The sequence below is a fragment of the Aquarana catesbeiana genome, linkage group LG06, assembly GCF_042186555.1.
Source record: "Aquarana catesbeiana isolate 2022-GZ linkage group LG06, ASM4218655v1, whole genome shotgun sequence".
Classification (NCBI taxonomy): Eukaryota; Metazoa; Chordata; class Amphibia; order Anura; family Ranidae; genus Aquarana; species Aquarana catesbeiana.
In genome coordinates this window covers 152,364,281-152,386,863 of record NC_133329.1, presented here as the reverse complement: position 1 = coordinate 152,386,863, position 22,583 = coordinate 152,364,281, and the positions used below count along the sequence as shown (strand labels likewise).

The 22,583-nt window shown below is 43.4% G+C and overlaps 1 protein-coding gene across 1 annotated transcript in view; it reads left to right on the top strand.

Annotated features, from left to right (window-relative positions):
- Window positions 1-22,583, top strand: part of LOC141101762 (acyl-coenzyme A synthetase ACSM3, mitochondrial-like) — a 96,479-nt gene extending 73,896 nt beyond the window's left edge. The window contains exons 9-14 of the mRNA XM_073591067.1: window positions 6,283-6,363; window positions 9,169-9,270; window positions 9,636-9,763; window positions 10,394-10,493; window positions 18,893-19,012; window positions 22,271-22,583. Of these exons, the coding sequence (XP_073447168.1) occupies window positions 6,283-6,363; window positions 9,169-9,270; window positions 9,636-9,763; window positions 10,394-10,493; window positions 18,893-19,012; window positions 22,271-22,357 (618 nt within the window). The 3' untranslated portion in view covers window positions 22,358-22,583. The remainder of the gene's footprint in view (window positions 1-6,282; window positions 6,364-9,168; window positions 9,271-9,635; window positions 9,764-10,393; window positions 10,494-18,892; window positions 19,013-22,270) is intronic.

Genomic DNA, 22,583 nt, shown 5'->3' with positions numbered 1-22,583 from the left:
CTCCGCTTCTGTTTACATTACAGAAGCCGAGGAAGCCTGTCATTCGCCAGGAGCGATCGCGAGGGGGGATCCACGAATGAGTGGCCTCCCCCTCACCTTTGATCGCCCCTGACCTGAATCCGACCGCCGCAGGCACCGGGGGGGGGGGGGGTGTTCCGATCGGACCCCCCCGCCCGCGGGAAGGCAAGGACGTACCTGTAAGTCCTTTTGCCTGCCCATGCCATTTTGCCGACGTACATCGTCGTGCGGCGGTCGGCAACTGGTTAAAAAGTTCAGAGACCCCTGGTCTAGAATCTGTTCTCCTACTCTGAGGAGTGTTGACAGTCTCATAGTTTACACACTATCTAAATGCAGGACAAAACTCTTTCTGGATCCTTGCATTAACAGACATGACACTCTGTTCGCTGCTGTAGAGTTCTTTTAAGTGGTACACCTAGCTAGTACCAGGTTGGACCCCCTTTTGCCTTCAGAACTGCCTTCATTCTTCTTGGCATAGATTCAACAAGGTGTTGGAAACATTCCTCAGAGATTTTGGTCCATATTGACATGATAGGATCATGAAGTTGCTGCAGATTTGTCGGCTGCACATCCATAATGCGAATCTCCTGTTCCACCACATTCCAAAGGTGCTCTATTGGATTGAGATCTGATGACTGTGGAGGCCATTGGAGTACAGTGAACTAATTTTCATTTTCAAGAAACCAGTTTGAGATGATTTGAGCTGTGTGACATGGTGCATTATCCTGCTGGAAGTAGCCATCAGAAGATGGGTACAATCATAAAGGGATGGGCATGGTCAGCAACAATACTCAGGCTGTGGCATTTAAATGGAGCTCAATTGGTACTAAGGGGCAAAGAAAATATCCCCCACATCATTACCCCACCACCACCAGCCTAAACCGTTGATACAAGGCAGGATGGATCCATGCTTTTATGTTGTTTATGCCTAATTCTGACCCTACCATCTGAATATCGCAACTGAAATCGAGACTAATCAGAGCAGGCAACGTTTTTCCAATCTTCTATTGTCCAATTTTGCTGAGCTTGTGCGAATTGTAGCCTCAGTTTCCCGTTCTTATCTGACAAGGGTGGCACCTGGTGGGGTCTACTGCTGCTGTAGCCCATCTGCTTCAAGGTTCGATGTGTTGTGCGATCAGAGATGATATTCTGCATACCTTGGTTGTAACGAGTGGTTATTTGAGTTACTGTTGCCTTTCTATCATCTCGCCCATTCTTCTCCAACCTCTGACATCAACAAGGCATTTTCGTCCACACAACTGCCGCTCACTGGATATTTTCTTTTTCAGACCATTCTCTATAAACCCTAGAGATGGTTGAGAGTGAAAATCCCAGTAGATCAGCAGTTTTTGAAATACTCAGACCAGTCCGCCTGGCACCAACAACCGTGGCACGTTCAAAGTCACTTAAATCCCCTTTCTTCCCTATTCTGATGCTCAGTTTAATTTCAGCAAGTCGTCTTCACCACGTCTAGATGCCTAAATTCATTGAGTTGCTGCCATGTGATTTGCTGATTAGCAAATAAAGTGTCCAGTGAGTGCATATAATCAGACAGGTTTTGTTAAAATTTTCACACCTCTGCATCTTTTATTGATTGAGTTGAGTTAGAAGGTTTCCGCGTCTTCCTTGTACATATATTACGTCAGCGTCCTCAGCCCTTATTTTTTTATGGCTGTGTGGATCTTTCCACCCCTTCCTTTTGAAACTTGGCACTTTACCATATTTGTTTTCATACTGAAGGTTTTCTCACCCCTCTCCATTTAGGTTAATGAGTGATCTATCCTATTATGTATCTACCTTCCCTAATGTCAAGGGTTCTAGGTGTCCTGCTTCAACCTTCAGTTAATTGTTGATCTGGAGCTTATTTGTCTAGCATTCCTTCACCTGATGTCAAGAGTTAGGTATCCTAGAAAACCTTCATATTTTTTCACCACTACAGCAGTTGATCTACATTTTCTACCATCTGTTTTTCCCTATGGTTGTTAATTGATTGTTCTCTGCCTTTGTGTTTCTTTTGTATAACATTTTTCCTTTTGTGGTACTATCTGCTCTACTCTGAAACACCAGAAAGACATCACTGCCTTTTCTTGTTAGTGGCAATATCTATATTGCTTCCGCCTTTTTTTTTCTCTAGCCTTGTTCAGACGATTCCTTTGCATGCTTTTATTGTCAGATCTCTATCTATTGGATTTCTCAGGAGCTATTGCCCACCCATCATTTGGATTGCTTTTGGACACCATATATGTTCAAATAATTTCTTCATTCCTGTGTCCCTTGATGGATGATAAAAAGAATAAGATTTTTGTACTCACTGTAAACATTTTTTCTTTAAAGGGTAAGTTCACCTTTACAGAAAAATCTGTAAGGTGAACTTACACAGGACCCCCTCCCCACCCCCGCTGACCTGGAGCGCGGCGATCACCCGCACTGACCCACCGGGTCGCTGCCTCACTGGTCCGGGGCTTAGAAACCCCTCGGCTTAATCTCCAAAACATACCTCGTCAGGAGCATTCTAATTGGACCAATCAGAACCCGCGTAGGCTGTCCTGTCACTGTGGGCGAAAAGGAGAGAAAGCCGCAGGGATTTCAAATCACCCGACTGATAAAGCGGCTATCCAATGTGTCAGAACGAACAATTGCCGGACTGCAGGTTAGCGGGACCGGGGGGGTGGGGATGGGGACAGGGTCCAGTGAAAGTTCACCTTGCAGATTTTCTGTAAAGGTGAATTTACATTTTAAGTCTATTGAGGGACACAGGTCCTGCCCCTTCGTGTTTTTGGTGTTAAGCACTGCTTGCTTACAAGAGGCAGGGTTATATGGGGCTGGCTTAATTTTTTTTTTGTTTGCCAGTCAGTGTCCAAACCTCCTGGATTGCAGCGATTTGACATGTCAAATCACATGCCAAATTGGCGGCTATTGCTGGCAATGGCATTGTCTGAATCAGTGTGGTACCGCACTGATTCCCAAAAGTTTTAGTACTACTGTTGGCGACTTCGGGTGCGATTTCAATAGACATCTGTGCAGAAATGCCCCCAAATGTCTCTGAAATCGCCCCCGAAGTCGGGACAGACATGAGGGAATGAAATTCTCTGAACCCACACAATTTCGTTCCCGCTGTCAGTGTGAACCTAGGCTCAGTTACTTACAATATTTCTTGGTGGGAATGTATACTTCCCTGGGGAAACACAACTAACATTAATGTGTTCACCCCAGGCCAAGAAATAAAGATAATGTTTGAGATGATTAGAGCAGGAGTTACTTTCCAACTACCAACCAACAACTGTTGAGACCACCGACCCAGCATGCTATCCATACTAAATGGAGGCTATTCAACTGAGCAGTTACTTGTGAGGGAAAAATCTAAAAATTCCTCAAAGCGGTAGTAAACCACTGCAGAATAAAATGTGCATACTAGCACATTACAAAATACTTACCTTAGAACGAAGCCCTTCCAGATGCTGAGAGGGCTGACATGTCCCCCTGGCCTTTTTTCCCAGGTTCGCGGGCTCCAGCGCTGTGAGTGGCCAGAGCCGCGATGACGTCACTCCCACACATGCGCTTTGGAGCCCTTGGTTCCGGCAAGAAGCTCTGAAGGTCCGGCCTGGTATGCCGGACCTTCAGAGCGGATGCGCCAGTAACGTCAGCGGCTGCATGCAGGGTGAATATCTCCTAAATGATGCACGTTTAGGATATATTAATTTTACCTACAGGTAAGCCTTATTATAGGCTTACCTGTAGGTAAAAATAACAAAGCGGGCTTTACTTTTTTAAGGCCCACATGCAGCATTGCTTTAAACTAAAATGAATTGTTATTCAGAAGTAAGGCTGACCTGTATTCTTTTTACATTGAGTTCTGTTTATCACACCAGAACTTAGCTTGGGAATGTATTGTCCCTACAGCTTCATGCAAGTTTAAATTATATAGTAGCAAGCAAGTACAATATGGACAGGGACACAAATACATGTTGAGACAACAAAAAACAAAAATGTATTATATTGCAGCTTACCATTTCTTGGGTGTTGAGGCTGTATTAGCTTTTGTTTTTGGGTTTTTTGCTTTATTTTCACCTTGTGATCATGCCAGTAAGTCTTTTGTTCTTCACCTTCTGTGGCACACTCTTCTAGTTAGGCTGCTAGGCTGAGTTTAGTATTTGGCTCCGCTGTAGTGAGTGATGCAGTAGTTGATTGTTTTCATCTGATCAGGGTTTTTCTGAGCTTAAAGTTTGATTCCTCCTACCTGCCTCTGAAAGAAGTTTCCAGAGTATAAAGCAGGGTGATTCAAATGATCAGTTGAATAATTATCATGCCCCGGCCAATCCCTGAAAAGGAGGCATCCAGAAGGTGGCAGGAGGCCTGAATATAGTATTCTTTTCCCTCCAGGGAGGATTCAAGCTCACTTGGGGCTGCTTCCCCTGGAGGCAGCTCCACTAAGATAAGGAACTGCAGTCTGGGCTTCAGCAGCTGCTGGGCTGAGGGCCTGGAGAAGATTGCCAGAGGATTACATTTGTTGGAGGGTGCTGCGCTGAAGTCCTGAAAGTGATGCAGCGGAAGTCATGGAGGGACAGAACTAGTGAGGCACCGATCATTAGCCATACTGGCAAGGCTGCACCTGACTGTTTGCACTTAAATACTTTGATGGAACTTCGGATATGTTTTTGCTTATAAGTAAGATTTTAGTTGCATGTTAATAAAGCCAAAGTGTTAATGGTAGTACACTAGTGGAATCTCTCTTTCTTTTAATGTGCACTGCTTGAGTGATCCTTTAAAGGGGAAGGGGACTGGCCATCTGAAGCCCTGCAAGTATGGAGTACTTATATCCCAAATGCGCTATTGCCTATCAGTAAAATGACAGGCATTGTAAATCGGTGAGTTTTTGTGTGTGTTGAGCAGTGGTGTGCACGTAACACAAGGTGAAGTGGCTTGCATCACCTAGAAGAAGAATCTCTGAAGTGTATAAGACTTTGAAGAGGAAGTAAACCCTGATGGGTTTTACTTCCTCTTTATTCCCCTGCTAAGTAAAAGCATAAAGTGCTAGTATGCATCGGATATTAGCCCATTATGTGGCACCTACCTGCAAACAAAGCCTGCCATGTCCCCGCTGGTGGAAGCACCCATCTTCGCCCTTCTTCCGACCAGAGCCACGTGACGTCACTCCTGTGCATGCGCACGGGAGCCACCAGTCACAGCACACGCTGGGGAAGAAATGGCATGGAGGGCCGTTTCTTCACTGCGCATGCGCCGATGACCTCATAGGCACACTACAAGGTAAATATCTCCTAAACGGTGCACGTTTAGGAGATATTTTCAGTACATATAGGTAAGCCTTATTATAGGCTTACCTATATGTAAAAATGTCACAGGGGGTTTTACAACCACTTTAACACTGTGTCACTGGTGGAGTGTACTGTACTTACAATTTTGGACTATTTGATTTGCACGTATAGTTTTGTAGTATTGTAACTTATTTCTATGTATCACTACAGTTGTAATATGTGTATATTTTAATAATGGCGCTACCTCATTTCTTGATGCATAGAGTATCAGATATGTTGGTAGGGATTTGTATTTGTGATAAGGTAGCAGCAGTGATTAAATAGATACACGGTGTGTGTTCTAGAAATGTATATTATTTTAAACCAGGTTTTAGTTTATATATCACTATAGAGGGGAAGGACACAACTTACCACTACGGCCCCCTGAGCGCAGTGTTCTTATAGTATATTATTATTTTGAGGTTACATCTAGCACTGCCCTCTCCCCAGATTGGCAATGCTGCTGTTCAAGGGTGTCTCCATTGCTCCTCTATCCAGAGTGGACATACTTAAATTATTTGTCCATGCTTATGAAAAAGGAAACAGGGATATTCTTTTCACACAATTGAATATTTTAATAAAATCTTCACACATTTTATTGTGAGAATACTCTTAAAACCTTTATTAAATCAGCCTCAATACATCCATTAAGGTTTGTGAAGATGGGCAAAGCATTTAAGTGCATTCAACTTGTAACTGCAATCAGTTTTTGATGCTTTTTTTTGGATTGTTCTGACTGTCTTATAAACTGCATCAGGCTTCCATTTATTCCCATTGATTTGAGTGAGGAGAAAAGCAGTTATGATATGAACAAATGTCCATGCCCTTACCAGTTCAGCTAAAGGTTTTCTCAACTACAAGTAAGCAGATATACTGCTTTCTATTCTATATACACATTGACATTGTGCAGGTGCTGGACACATACTGTATGACAAATCTTGGTAATCTATAGGTGCTGATATGTGGAACATTCAAAGGAATGAAAATAAAACCTGGATCTATGGGGAAGCCTTCACCAGCCTATGATGTTCAGGTACTCACTGAAATAAAATATTTTGTGTTATTCTTCTGCATAACCTCAATAAGTGTATTATATATCATTCATTAAGCCTCTAAAATGATTTTATAGCCTTTTATAAAACATATTTTAGAGACTTTGTTTGCCTGTGACCATCTGGGCACATGCCCCAGATCTCCTGCAGAGTGCCACGGGTCTGATAATAGAATACAGAGACATTTGAAACTAACGTGAAATTTTAAGTTTAAATCAGTCAAAAAACATGGTGCATCAAAATGTGCAAATCTTAAAGTTTTTCTTTCTTCAGAAAGGAGACAGACCCTGAGTAGAATAGGCTGCCTCCTACCAGCAGACTATAGAGAAGGACCTTTGCTCTCTGTGGAAAAACTGGTCTTTCTGCAGACATTTGACATGTCCCCTACTGAGTTAGACCTATGGCTATGCAATCAGCAAAGCTCATGCTCCCTGCAGATTCCAGAGGTCTAGCTCAGCAAAGGAGTGTGTTGAAGTTCTGCAGAGATGACACTGCTTCCACACAGTGGTCTTCTACACCAGGGGTCTCCAAAATTTTCTGTACAAGAGCCACATTGTATTTTTTGTGTAGCACCAACTTAGCATAGTATGCTAGGTAAATTTACTTGTTTACTGCTGTAATCAAGAGAGTAGTAATTGTTTAGCCTGGTCTGCTCAGGGGTTTCACAGGCTGAGAGATTGATTGCTCTCCTCTCCACATGGTCTTGGTTGTTTACATAATAGATTACATGATAGTAATTTATCAAAACTGGACCAGAACTCAGAGCAGTTGTGCATGGCAAACAATCAGCTTCTATCTTTCATTTTCAAAATTGAACTGAACAAGCTGAAGCTAGAAGCCGATTGGTTGCATTGAACAGCTGCTCCAGTTTTGATAACCCACCCCCCCCCCCCCAGGCAGTTTTGAGGTTCACAGGGCACCTACAGGTAAGCAGGGTGATTTTGAATTGTAAATGAGAATTACGGTGATATTTTCTGCAATAAGTTTCAAAAATTAGGATAGAGGACACTGTTAAAGCCAACGTTTGGCCTGCAGAGAATTAAGAAAGGTAACCAGTGCCGACTATAATTATTTTAAATTATAGTTGCTTTTTAATGCAGGACCCTATGTTATACAAACCAATCATCCACTATAGTTTTCAAGATGTAGGTGCATCTGCAAAGTCCCACAAATACCTGCCATTGCAGTCAACCTAATGCAGCTTTCAGTGATACAGTTGCAATAATGCTGTACTGCTCCTGAATTCAAAGTAGAGTTGCCCCCTCATATAGGCTGTGTTTATTTGCACTTCAGTGGAATGAAAATATGTTGCAGTGCTATCAGCATTGTCACTGCAAATTCACAAGCCTGTAGCTTGTCAATCAGACCTGGCCGCACCTAGTCCTGCCCACTGCTTTCTGGATTGACCACACTATCTTTGTTGCTGAAATCCTCCAACTATGAGCTTCGGTGTCTAGAAGAGGGGGTGGAGGGGGCTGTGAGACATGAGACACAAATTAAGGATTTGGCTCACTCAGAGAAGGTACAGGATTTTATTTATGAGGCTTGAACATCACATAGTAACTGGATTTGATACTTGATTAGACTCAAAGAACACCCTTTAGTTGTTCATTAAGGCCCCTTTCACACTGAGGCGGTTTGCAGGCGGTATTGCGCTAAAAATACCGCCTGCAAACCGCCCCTAAACAGCCTCCGCTGTTTACACTGGGCTTTCACACTGAAGCGGTGCGCTGGCAGGACGGTGAAAAAAGTCCTGCAAACCACTTCTTTGGAGCGGTGAAGGAGCGGTGTATTCATCGCTCCTAAACCGCTCCTGCCCATTGAAATCAGTGGGACAGCGCGGCTATACCGCGGCAATACTGCGGCTATAGCCGCGCTGTACGAGTGATTTTAACCCTTTTTCGGCCGCCAGCGGGGGTTAAAACCGCACCGCTAGCGGCCGAATACAGCTGCAAGAACGACGGTACAGCAGCGCTAAAAATAGCGCTGTTGTACTGCCGACGCCCCCACCGCCCCAGTGTGAAAGGGGCCTAAAAGGAAAAACACATTAGCTCTTTGCAAATAAATCTTATCTTTGCCTTTTGCTTCCCTGTGCTATGAAAGCGGCCATCACAAAACATGTCTAATACTCTGTAATCTTATTAAAATATATTGCCTATTCCTTTTGAATATGGTTTAATAAAACACAGATTATGTAAAGGTACATTTATCCTTTGATATCCTTCATCACCCTGGAAATAACACATCTATACCCACTTTTCTTAAATAGTGGGGTCAATATAATACCACGCAGATTTTTTTTTTTAACATTTTCACTGCCAGGTCCTGCTCTTCCTATGCATGCATATTGTGATCTCCATTCATCTGGATGAAAAGTCCACATTCTGAAGTACAGAGGAGTACAAACTGTCTATTGAAATGAACGGAGATTTTGGCATTCATATATCCACTGAGTGCAAGTCCACTAAAAGTGGACATTTTAATTCAACCATAGGTTGGAGGGTATGTTGCTACATTTCTAATAGAAATGTAATATCACCCTTTACACTTCCATGCATGCAGTTGGGGTTTGATGAAGAGTCAGCTGTTTCTATGTTGCCTCACTGGATGTAGTCTAGTAGCCATTTTTTGATGTAGGCAAGGGAGTGTCTAATCACTGGGCTGCTCTCAACACTAAGTGAACAAACTGTTATACATGTTAACAGCTTTAAAAGCATTGTCACTGTTCAGAGAAGCTTAAAATGTAATGACGGTCTTAACATTTCAGTGGAACTTTATCATTTTAGATTGTTGATGGTGGTGGCAATATTTTACCCTTAAATCAAGAAGGAGATATTGGAATTCGGATATCTCCCCAAAAACCATTTTGTCTCTTTTCGCAATACACGGTAAGAAAGCTTGCATTCACTTTGAATGTTCTCTGAAAATCTAAAGAATGCAGTAAGTTAGAGCTTTATATAAACTAATAGGTAGGGATGAGCTCAGGCGTGTCTGGATTCTAGTCCGAACCCACCTGAGCAGTCATCTGTATGGGCCAGTCGTGTGCCTGGAACATTCCCCACCCCGCAGCCCCACATATAAAAGGGGCATGTGTACATGCAGCTGTCAGCGTGGAATGCCTTGGGTGGTTATGACTGGCACAATACAGTGACAACTTCCCAGCAGGCTTGCTCAGAACACACCTGAGCTCATCCCTAATGTCCAGTCTGAGCACTATACAAAAGCTATATGATATGATGTTCAATGTCAATAGGGTGACCCGGAAAAAACTGCTTCAACACAAAGGGGAGACTTTTACCTTACTGGAGACAGAGCCATAAAAGATGAAGATGGCTATTTCTGGTTTGTTGGACGATCCGATGATGTTATCTTGTCCTCTGGGTAAATATATTTTTCAAATGGATAAAAATGATGTCGTTGTTCTTTTACAGCATTATTCTGTTCACTATAAACAGTAGATTTTAATGCCTGAAGTTAAAACAAATCTTAATGCCTAAATGCAGTTTTAAACTTTAGCATGTGTTAGTAAAACTGTAAATATCATCACAACTACTTAGTGTATTTAACTAGATATTGGACCTTCATTTGGTAGTGGATATTAATGGCTATCTCCTTATTATCAAAGCAAAACTGGCACACAATAGTAAAAAAACATTTTTTAAACTTTAGCTGTATATTTCTTGCCATTACAATGATCTACCCCAAAAATAAAATATACTGCTCCTGACGGTCACGGCAAAGCCATATTATATATGAATTATTTGTTGTTTAGATATGTGAAGTTGGGCCGAGAAACAATTAGAAAATTAAATAGAAAATATGGTTTAGTTAGAAAAGTTGTTAAACTGTAACTCCAGCCAAAACCTTTTTTTTCCCTTTCTAGTTTTTGATAGCGAGGGGTAGGGTTACAACATCTGTTGAGTTTTTTTGTTGTTGTCTGTGCCCTCACTGGGGAGATACCGGTAACTCTGGCTGAGATTACGATTGAATAGTTACATTTCTGTTATTTAGGTATCGTATTGGGCCATTTGAAATAGAAAGTGCTCTGATAGAGCATCCCGCTGTTGGTGAATCTGCAGTGGTCAGCAGTCCAGACCCAATCAGAGGAGAGGTATATGACAATACTTTCACAATATACTAATAATATAATTCATCTTTATAATAAAGTTGATCCGCATAAGTTTACAAAACCTGAAAGTGAACCTGCACTGTCCACACAGGGCAGAAAAGTTGCCTTTGAAGAAAACAGACTACTTGGATTGCCTAAATGTTCATTGTTTAACCACTTGCCGACCAGCCGCCGTCGTTATATGGCAGCAGGTCGGCACATTCCCGCAAATCGCCGTAGGTGTACGCTGGCTCCTGCAAGGAGTCGTAGCAGGCGCACGTGCTGTATGGTGGGGGACCTAATGTGCATGGCCGCGATGTCCGCCGGCCACCTGCGATCGCGGGAACGATCAATGTAAACAGACAGATATCTGTTCTGACAGGGGAGTCAAAGAGAGATCTGCTGTTCCTAATGATTAGGAACAGCGATCTCTCTCCTCCTCCAGTCAGCCCAGCCCCCATACAGTTAGAAACACTCCCAGGGAACACACTTAACTGCTTCCCTGCCAGGGATACAGTAATCAGTGGCTATTTTTAGCTCTGATCGCTGTATAAATGTCAATGGTCCCAAAAAAGTGTCAAAAGTGTCCGATCTGTCCGCCGCAATCCCACTAAAAATCGCAGATCACCGCCATTACTTAGAAAAAAAATAAAAATGCCATAAATCTATCCCCTATTTTGTAGACTCTATAACTTTTGCGCAAACCAAGCAATATACGCTTATTGCAATTTTTTTTTTAACCAAAAATATGTAGAAAAATACATATTGGCCTAAACTGATAAAGAAATGTGTTTTTTTTAAAAACACATTTTTAGGGATATTTATTATAGCAAAAAGTAAAGTTTTGTTTATAGCGCAAATAATAAAAACTGCAGAGGTGATCAAATACCACCAAAAGAAAGCTTTATTTGTGGGGAAAAAAAGGACACCAATTTTGTTTGGGTACAGCGTCGCATGACCACGCAATTATCAGTTAAATTGACACAGTGCCGTATCGCAAAAAATGGCCTGGTCATTAAGGGGGAAAATCTTCTGGTCTGTAAGCGGTTAAAGAGAACCTATAAAATACACAAATCTTTTGTATCATATCACAGAGTGGTGCTGTGGATACAGATAGGGTAGGGAGTGTGCCACGTCCTATGAATAATTGTACAAGGGAAAGGAAGGGACTTTGGACTCACAGCTTATTACATCCTAGACTGCTGGTTCCTCTTAAGCTGCTGGCTCCAGGGGGTTGTATACATCAAGGATACTACACCATTACCACTTACCCCCGTTATCTACTAGGGCTATACCTCTCTTCTTCCATCTACATCCAAGAGCTCTCCTCTGGGTTCACCTACCATGGAGCCCTCTTTCACTACATCATTACTCCGAGGCAAAACTTTATATCCCCTTGAGTAATTCTACTACAGGCATACCCCACTTTTAAGTACACAATGGGGTTTATTTACTAAAGCTGGAAAGTGCAAAATCAGGCTCAATTCTGCATACAAACCAATGAGCTTCTAGCCTTGGCTCGTTCAATTAAGCTTTGGTAATAAAACCTGGGAACTCATTGGTTTCTATACAGAAGTGAGCCTGATTTTGCATTTTCCAGCTTTAGTAAATAAACCCCATTGTGTACTTAAAAGTGGGGTATGCCTGTAATATACTTCTTTAAAAGTGGTAGTTTTCCTATGAGGGCAGTCTCATACGTTACATACATGTACCCCACATTTCCCAGCGGCCTACATCTTGATTTTTGTCAGCTGTCTTGTTTTCCTGTTTTTTTTTTAATAAATAAAAAAAAAAAAATGTTTCTGCTTAATATACAAAATATACCATAATAATCTATGCTCCTGAAGAAGTGTGATCGCACGCACAACATGTTGAGCCCATTCTTATGTTGAACTTCCAACATCTTTACCGTTTGTCCGCTGTATAGCCATACCCCGGACTTTTACAATTATGGAATGACGTTCTCATCCTCCAAGTCTCGCTTTGTGGCTGTATGGTTCTGCACAGCAACGGTTCCATTATAGTATATATGTATACAGTATAGATCTATTATGGCTTTTTATGGAATTGTATTTTCTTTCTCGAACATCACGGGACACAGAGCCACAGTAATTTCTGATGGGTTATATAGGGTATCACTGGTGATTGGACACTGGCACACCCTATCAGAAAGTTCACCCCCCTATATAATCCCTCCCCTGGCAGGGATACCTCAGTTTTTACGCCAGTGTCTTAGGTGATGGACGTGTAAAGATGTCCTGTGCTGAGCTCCAGGGGGAAGATCCTATACCCTATACCCTATACTGGGGCAAGCCAGGCAGACCGGATCCATTCAAGCTGTCCTTACGTGGCCGAATTGGATCTTACCCGGGCCTCGTGTCCGAAGAAACAAGGTTTTACCTGTAACGCTTCTCTTTTTAGAGAGCTGAAAATGGTTTTTCTAGCCTAATTTCTAGCCGGGTGCTTTACAGGTCCAGAACTGTGGATCTCCCTATTCGTAGGGGGCCCCAGTCTCTGACGTTTTTTTCTAATGGAGCCCACCATGAGAGGCGAAGATTGGGTCTGTATAACAGAACCCTGCGGCTGGATAAGGTAAGAGGAGATTCCACAGAATTTTTGAATTCTAGTAGGTTTTCCCCTTTAAGGTAAATGCATGCTATGCCTATTGTGACCACCGGGGGCTGCCAAGAGCACATACCTTCACATGCTGATGTCGGTCTCAGTGTTCTCACGCTGCACAGCGTCTCCGGCCGGCTCCAGGTAGGATGGGATGGGGGGGGATTTCTCCTTCACAAATGTTCCCCCCAGGCTAGGGGGAGGCCACAGGTGTCTGAAAAGCGGTTGTACACCGCTCGAGCACCGCCGCTGCCACCGCCATTGCTGCTACTGGTACAGGCTCATCACTACCGGCCTCTCTCCTTCTTCCCTCAGCCTTCCTCCATATTGTTTCCGGAGGGTCGGCCAGTTTTTTTCAAAATTCAAGGGGGGGGGGTGGTAGAGGGGGGCGGCAGGGCGTCAGCACAGGTGCTTAGACGCCCACTCAGGCCAGCTGCAGGCTATTTAAAGCACTCTGTACAGGTGCACACAGCCTTCTGGAGGGACACAGAGCTGACAGGTCGCATGTAAGGTGGGACACAGGCATTCTCCTAGGCAGCATTTACTAAGGTAACACCAAACTGGGCATTTGGTAGCAGGGCTTTTAGCCGGACTACATCGCTCAGCAGTCAGTGTTCATTTTGCGATACCTCCACCTTGTTGCTTTGCACTATGGGTAGAAGAGGTTCAAACACCCCAAGAACCAGAGACTCTAGGGGATCTCGGTCGGGTTCTGAGGACCCCCTTTCTGCAGCATCCTCCCCCCCTGAGGGGCCAGGGACAGCTAGCCAGAGGGAGCCATTGGGGTCAGGGGCTATACCTGCCTCCGGCACTTCAGCCCTTGTATACATTACACAGGAGGTTTTTTTCCTCAGCCATTAATGGTTTAGAGGAGAGATTAATGGCCGTGATTACATCTTCACTCAGTGGAAGAAAACGCACTAGGCCTTCCTGTTTCCCAAGACCCTCAGGAAGAGGAGCTCTGGGATAAAGGAGAGGAATCCCTTTCAGAGGATCGAGATGGGACGGATGATTCCTCTTCTGAGGAATCAGGTGGAGTGGGACCCTCTGCGACTTCCCAGGAGGAGAAAGTCTTAGTGCAGATCCTTACTGGATTGGTCCGCTCCACATTTAAGCTGCCCGTATCTGAATCAGTTAAAGAACCCTCTTCTTCTTTGGGGTCACTGAAGCCTCCTCTAAGAGCACATGCTTTTCCTGTTCATAATTTACTTGAAAAGCTCATTTATTCTGAGTGGGATCACCCAGACAAACGTTTTTTTCCGCCGAAAACGTTTTCAACACTTTATCCGATGGAAGAAAAGTTTATTAAAATGTGGGGAATACCGGCCATTGATGCTGCCATTTCCTCCGTAAACAATAGTCTGACTTGTCCTGTAGACAATGCTCAGATGCTCAGGGATCCTGTAGATAAAAAGATGGAATCCCTATTGAAGGATGTTTTCTCCTTGGCAGGTTCAGTGGCTCAACCTGCAGTTGCAGCGATTGGAGTCTGTCAATACTTAAGAGACCATGTTAAGCAGGTCATCAAAGTATTACCTGAACAGCAGGCCCAGGGGTTGGCTAACCTTCCTGCGGCCTTATGTTACGTTGTTGACGCCATCAGAGATTCTATCGTGCAAACCTCTCGTCTTTCATTGGGGTTGGTGCATATACGTAGAATCCTGTGGTTGAAGAATTGGTCAGCCGAAGCACCATGTAAGAAGCTGCTGGCTGGGTTTCCGTTTCGTGGTGCAAGGTTGTTTGGAGAAGACTTGGATGAATATATCAAGAAAGTCTCTGGTGGGAAAAGTACTCTCTTACCTGTCAAGGAGAAGAGTAAGCGTCCCTCTTTCAAACTGACTCTTTCCCCAGCACCATGGGCCTCAGCCTCCAGGCAGTCTCGACGGCCTCCTCCGTCTGGGTTCAGAAACAAGAGTCAACCCCAGGAACAAAAGAAGTCCTGGGGGAAGAAACCTACTAGGCAAAACACTAAGACCTCTTCATTAAGGGGCGCCCCCGCTCGCTCGAGTGGGGGGAAGACTGCGACAGTTCTCAGAGCTCTGGCAGGAGGACTTTCAGGACAGATGGGTAATCTCCACAGTAACCTTAGGGTACAAGCTGGAGTTTCAGGAATTTCCCTCTCCTCGGTTCCTCAGATCAAGTGTCCCCAGAGACCCAGAGAAGAAGCAGTCCCTCCTTCTAGTGTTAGAGCGACTTTTGTCACAGGAGGTCATTATGATGGTTCCCGCAAAGGACCAGGGATTGGGCTTCTATTCCAATCTTTTTACGGTCCAAAAACCAAATGGGGATGTCAGACCCATTCTGGATTTAAGGGATCTGAACCGATTCCTGAGGATTCAGTCCTTCCGCAGGGAATCAATTCGGACAATAGTCTCCACCCTGCAGGGAGGAGAATTTCTGGCATCAATAGACATCAGAGATGCATATCTGCATGTGCCCATTTTTCCAGTTTGTGGCTCTGCCTTTTGGGATAGCCACTGCACAAAGGTCTTGGCCCCTCCTCTGGCCTGATTAAGGGCTCAGGGTATCGCTGTCATAGCATACCTAGACGACCTGCTACTGATAGACCGGTCGGTAGCCTCCTTGAACGGCAACTTGAGAACCACAGTCAAGTATCTGGAACACCTAGGTTGGATCCTCAACCTAGAAAAATCTTTCCTAAAACCAGTAAGAAGACTGGAGTATTTAGGTCTGATCATAGATACAAGCCAGGAGAAAGTATTTCTACCTCAGGCAAAGATCGCTGCTTTAAGGGAGCTGATTCTGGCAGTCAGGACCAAGAAAGGTACTTCTGTCCACCTTTGTATGAGGCTGCTAGGGAACATGGTGTCTTCATTCGAGGCAGTTCCTTATGCTCAGTTTCATTCAAGACTGCTGCAACACAGTATTCTGTCAGCCTGGAACAGGAAGGTTCAGACATTAGACTTTCCGATGCACCTGTCTCATGCGGTGCGTCAGAGCCTCAATTGGTGGCTCATTCCCGAAAACCTGCAAAAGGGGAAATCCTTTCTGCCAATTACCTGGACGGTGGTAACAACAGATGCCAGTCTGACAGGTTGGGGAGCAGTTCTGAAACAGTCTGCGGTTCAGGGGGTATGGTCCAAGATAGAGAGGACCTTACCCATCAACATTCTAGAAATCCGTGCGGTAGGTCTAGCCCTAAAGGCCTGGACTATCAGGCTACAGGGTTGCCCGGTCAGGATCCAGTCCGACAATGCCACAGCAGTGGCCTATGTCAATCATCAGGGAGGCACCAGGTGCTGAGCTGCTCAAAAAGAGGTGAACCAAATCTTAGTCTGGGCAGGGAGACATGTGCCATACATATCGGCAGTTTTCATTCCAGGGATAGAGAACTGGCAGGTGGACTATTTAAGTCGCCAGAAGTTACTTCCAGGGGAATGGTCTCTACATCCCGACGTCTTTTGGAACATATGCCAAAGATTCAACAAAAAGATAGACAGATTTGTGGCAAGAACAAGAGATCCTCTTGCATGCGGGACGGATGCGTTGGTGATTCCGTGGCATCAGTTCTCACTGATTTATGCATTCCCGCCTATTCTGCTACTGCCGCGACTTCTTCGCAGGATCAGGCAGGAAAGGAAGTCAGTACTTCTGGTGGCTCCCCGCTTGGCCCAGAAGGACGTGGTATGCGGAAATAGTAAGGATGACGGTAGGTTCCCCGTGGACACTACCGGTACGACCAGACCTGTTAGCTCAGGGTCCAGTGTTCCATCCTGCCTTACAAACGCTAAATTTGACGGTTTGGCTATTGAGACCCACGTTCTGAAGAGTCGTGGGCCTTCAGGTTCTGTGATATCTACCTTGATCAATGCAAGGAAGCCAGCTTCCAGAATGATTTATCATAGAGTCTGGAAAGCTTATGTATCCTGGTGTGAATCCAGGGGTTGGCATCCCAGAAAATATGTGATAGGTAGAATTCTTGATTTTCTAACAATTAGGTTTAGAGATGAAGCTGGCCTTGAGTACCATCAAGGGCCAGGTCTCGGCCTTATCAGTATTATTTCAACGACCACTTGCTTCGCATTCTTTGGTCCGAAACTTTATACAGGGGGTGATGCGTCTTAATCCTCCGGTTAGGGCGCCCCTAAACCTCTGGGACTTGAACTTGATTCTGGCTGTGTTACAGAAGCAGCCTTTTGAACCAATAAATCAGATTCCTTTGGTCTTGTTGACAAGGAAGTTAATTTTTCTGGTAGCCATTTCTTCTGCTAGAAGAGTATCAGAATTAGCAGCCCTTTCCTGTAAGGAGCCTTATTTGATTGTACACAAGGATAGCGTGGTACTGCGCCCTCATCCTAGTTTTTTACCAAAGGTGGTTTCTGATTTTCATTTAAACCAGGACATTGTTCTGCCTTCCTTTTTTCCAGATCCTTGTTCTCCGGAAGAGAGATCGCTACATTCGTTGGATGTAGTAAGAGCAGTCAGGGCCTCTCGAGGCAACTGCTCAGATTCGCAAAACGGATGTTTTGTTCGTGCTGCCAGAGGGTCCCAATAGAGGACAGGCAGCGTCAAAAGCTACCATTTCTAAATGGATTCGACAGTTGATTATTCGTGCTTACGGTTTGAAACAGAAGATTCCTCCGTTTCAGATCAGGGCACATTCCACAAGGGCTATTGGTGCTTCTTGGGCAGTGCATCACCGGGCCTCTGTGGCTCAGATCTGCAAGGCCGCAACCTGGTCTTCAGTCCATACATTCACCAGATTCTATCAGGTGGATGTGAGAAGGCATGAGGATATCGTCTTTGGGCGTAGTGTGCTGCAGGCAGCGGTACAGGGTCCTCAGGTCTGATTGCACCCTACTTGGTCGTGGTTCCCCCCCTCAGATAGCATTGCTCTGGGACATCCCATCAGTAATTACTGTGGCTCTGTGTCCCGTGATGTTCGAGAAAGAAAATAGGATTTTTTAAGACAGCTTACCTGTAAAATCCTTTTCTTTCGATGGACATCACGGGACACAGAGGTCCCACCCCTCTTCTAATACACTATATTGCTTGGTTACAAAACTGAGGTATCCCTGCAAGGGGAGGAATTATATAGGGGGTCTAACTTTCTGATAGGGTGTGCCAGTGTCCAATCACCAGTGATACCTTATATAACTCATCAGTAATTACTGTGGCTCTGTGTCCCGTGATGTCCATCGAAAGAAAAGGATTTTACAGGTAAGCTGTCTTAAAAAAATCCTATTTTTAGATGTATTTTTCAATACATTTTTGTATCAATTACTGACTTTGTATTACTGTGCCTACAAAGTCCAAAGTCCCTTCCTTGCACAGTTAAAGAGAACCTGTCCCAAGACTAAGAATATTTTAATTTGTAAATATAATAGTGCTATTTTTGTACACACCAATGGCCTCTCTGAACAATGATTTTATTAATGTAATGCAGAGTTAGAGGAAGATGAACAATTCAAAATATCAGATACTTCTGGGAGTGCCGATTCCTTTCTCTCTGACTACCCTCTGTTGCTCCCCCCTGTCCGCTACGTCAGATGCAATCGATAGTGCTAAAGCAGGAGAACTGCTCCCGAACACTTAGTCAATGTAAACAAAGAGCACTGAGGCTGTGATCAGGAGTCACTCTCCTGCACACAGCCTCAACCCCCTATGTGTATATTTACTGAGGCTGTTTTTTTTAGGAGTTATATTACCTTTAATTTACCCATTTTCCTTAATCAACTGATCTGATTTTCTTTTTAGACAGCATAACATTTTGTGCATTGAAAGGAGGACACAATTACTTCTAAATCTAAATGTTCACCCCACAGGTTGTGAAGGCTTTTGTTGTCCTTTCTCCTACATACAGTGGACAGGATCCAGGGAAACTGATATCAGAATTACAGGAACATGTCAAAAAAGTGACGGCCCCCTACAAGTATCCAAGAAAGGTAACCTATACAATGCAAAGAGCCAATTCACCCAGAACTGATATTTGAATGCTTGGTAGATACTGGGGTGTTAAACTACCTATTGGTTAGATCACTTGCCAGGTCTCCAAACCTATTGTAACCATTATGAGGGTTACCAACAATTCTTGTTGTATTCTTTATTTTATACCATAGAGAAAGCAACAGGATGTGCTTTCATCACCCAACACTCACAGATCTACTGGAATATCTTAGGGAAATCTGTCTGTATGATTTGACCTACAAATAAACGCATACTAAAATATCACTTTGGGTGAACGGAAAATATGCTGTAATACACTTTTTTCGATTCTATATAGGAATAATCCAAAAGGTAAAGGATTACTGCTGTACTCCATAATCCTCAAAAACACCTGGTCTGTAATGATAGTTTCCCAGCATACATGGAATGAATATTATTATTTGCATATGATGCCCATGTGATGAGAAATCACAGTTGTGAACTTTGATCAAAGTTACATTACAGTATCTCACAAAATGGAGTACACCCCTAACATTTTTGTAAATATTTTATTATATCTTTTCATGTAACACTGAAGAAATTACACTTTGCTACAATGTAAAATAGTGAGTGTATAGCTTGTATAAGTGTAAATTTGCTGTCCCCTCAAAATAACAGCACACAGACATTAATGGCTAAACTCTGGCAACAGAAGTGAGTACACCCCTAAGTAAAAATGTCCAAATTGGGCCCAATTAGCCATTTTCCCTCCCTGGTGTCATGTGACTCTTTAGGGTTACAAGGTCTCAGGTGTGAATGGGAAGCAGGTGTGTTAAATTTGGTGTTATCGCTCTCACTCTCTCCTACTGGTCACTGGAAGTTCAACATAGCACCTCTTGGCAAAGAACTCTCTGAGGATCAGAAAAAAGGAATTGTTGCTCTATATAAAGATGGCCTAGGCCAGTGATGGCGAACTTTGGCACCCCAGATGTTTTGGAACTACATTTCCCATGATGCTCAACTACACTGCAGAGTGCTTGAGCATCATGGGAAATGTAGTTCCAAAACATCTGGGGTGCCAAGGTTCAGCATCACTGGCCTAGAATATAAGAAGATTGGCAAGACTGAAACTGAGCTGCAGCACGGTGGCCAAGACCATATAGCGGTTTAACAGGACAGGTTCCACTCAGAACAGGCCTCGCCATGGTCGACCAAAGAAGTTGAGTGCACGCGCTCAGTGTCATATCCAGAGGTTGTCTTTGGGAAATAGACGTATGAGTGCTGCCAGCATTGCTGCAGAGGTTGAAGGGGTGGGGTCAACCTGTCAGTGCTCAGATCATACGCCGCACGCTGCATCAAAATGGTCTGCATTGCTGTCGTCCCAGAAGAATGCCTCTTCTAAAAATGATGCACAAGAGAGCCCGTGAACAGTTTGCTGAAGACAAGCAGACTAAGGACATGGATTACTGGAACCATGTCCTGTGGTCTGATGAGACCAAGATAAACTTATTTGGTTCAAATGGTGTCAAGCGTGTGTGATGGCAACCAGGTGAGGAGTACAAAGACAAGTGTGTCTTGCCTACAGTCAAGCAGGGTGGTGGGAGTGTCATGGTCTGGGGATGCATGAGTGCTGCCAGCACTGGGGAGTTACAGTTTATTAAGGGAACCATAAATACCAACATGTACTGTAACATACTGAAGCAGAGCATGATCCTCTCCCCTTTGGAGAATGGGCCACAGGGCAGTATTCTAACATGATAACAACCCCAAACACACCTCCAAGACGACCACTCCTTGCTAAAGAAGCTGAGGGTAAAGGTGATGGAATGGCCAATCATGTCTCCAGACCTAAACCCTATTGAGCATCCTCAAATGGAAGGTGGAGTGCAAGGCCTCTAACATCCACCAGCTCCGTGATATCATCCTGGAGGAGTGGAAGAGGACTCCAGTGGCAACCTGTGAACCTCTGGTGAACTCCATGCCCAAGAGGGTTAAGGCAGTGCTGGAAAATAATGGTGGCTACACAAAATATTGACACTATATTGGCCCAATGTGGACATTTTCACTTGGGGGTGTACTCACTTTTTTTTGCCAGCTGTTTGGACATTAATGGCTGTGTGTCGAGTTATTTTTGAGGGGACAGCAAATTTACACTGTTATACAAGCTATACACTCACATTGTAACAAAGTGTCATTTCTTTGGTGTTGTTAAATGAAACGATATAAAATATTTACAAAAATGGGGAGGGGTGTACTCACTTTTGTGAGATACTGTAGGTGCTCCAACCTGGTGGTCATTTTTTTTTCACATTAATTTCTGCACTCAGTCTAGTTCCAGACATACCCCTTTATTAATGCAGCAATGCAAGTTCCCTACCCTTTGATTGTGATTGATGCACTAGCAAGAAAAAAAAAAAGGAAGTACATGGCAAGGTGAACTCCTGACTCTGTGAAGATGCACAGTAGCCTTTAACAAGGCACTTGTGCACTACATGGAGTAATGGATATTGAAAGTTGGTAGTTTGGTCAATCGGTGACAAAGCAGGTCAAAAGGTGATGTAAAGTAATATTTAAACAATACATTTATATTCACCATGAGCTCATTTTGTGTTAGTTTTAATGTGTGCCTGAAATCCAGCTTCAAATAACAAGCTTTACCTTTTAATATGAAAACCTGCAAAACATTACACCAACGACACTATACCAAGTGAGGCATCCATTTAAAAGCTTTAATTCAAAACTGGTTAATTTAAACTTAATTTGACGTCTTTCTCCACAAGAGACTTTACAGTATAAAATACATCATAATATGATTGCATTTTAAATAAACATCCTGCATACACCATAGGGTGGCAATACCTTGAGAGATCCAGGATTTAAAAGTACTTTATTATGAGTATATTGAAGGATCCAGGCATGGTATGAGTACATTAAAGGATCCAGGGATTATGTTACGAGTGCACCGAGGCATCAAGACACGGTATTGTGAGTAAGTACATGAGTGCAGCACAGGATTTTGTTGTGAGTGCAACGAGGGTTCCAGGTGTAGTATTACGAGTGCGCAACTTAATAAAGGTAATTGAGATCAGAGGAGGAAATTTGTTATACTTTGCAATGCATAATATTGTAATATTACAATACGTTATAATATAAACGACATGTGGGAGGCAAGTTTTTTTTTCTTACCCCAATATATATTTATATCATGCTTACTAAGCTGCAATGTGCGTTTTTTTTTTTTAAATAATTGCTTAATTTGTCTTTGTGAATAACGACAGATTGAATTTGTTCAGCAACTACCGAAAACAGTCAGCGGGAAGATTCGAAGAAATGAGCTGAGAAACATAGAATGGGGAAAAGCCTAAGAACCAGTAATCACTTTTACAAAGTTTTAAGCTTAAAAAGAGGACAATAGATTTGCATTTCTTTCACTTTAGTCATTACCACACGTATTAGGCAAATTTACTGCACGCACATTGCTTTTTCATTTCTTTTAAGTGTTTTGGCTGTTTCTTAAATGGGTTTGATAAAATTATTTACCCTTAAAAAAAAAATGTATATTGTAAGATATCAATAAACAATTACAACGTA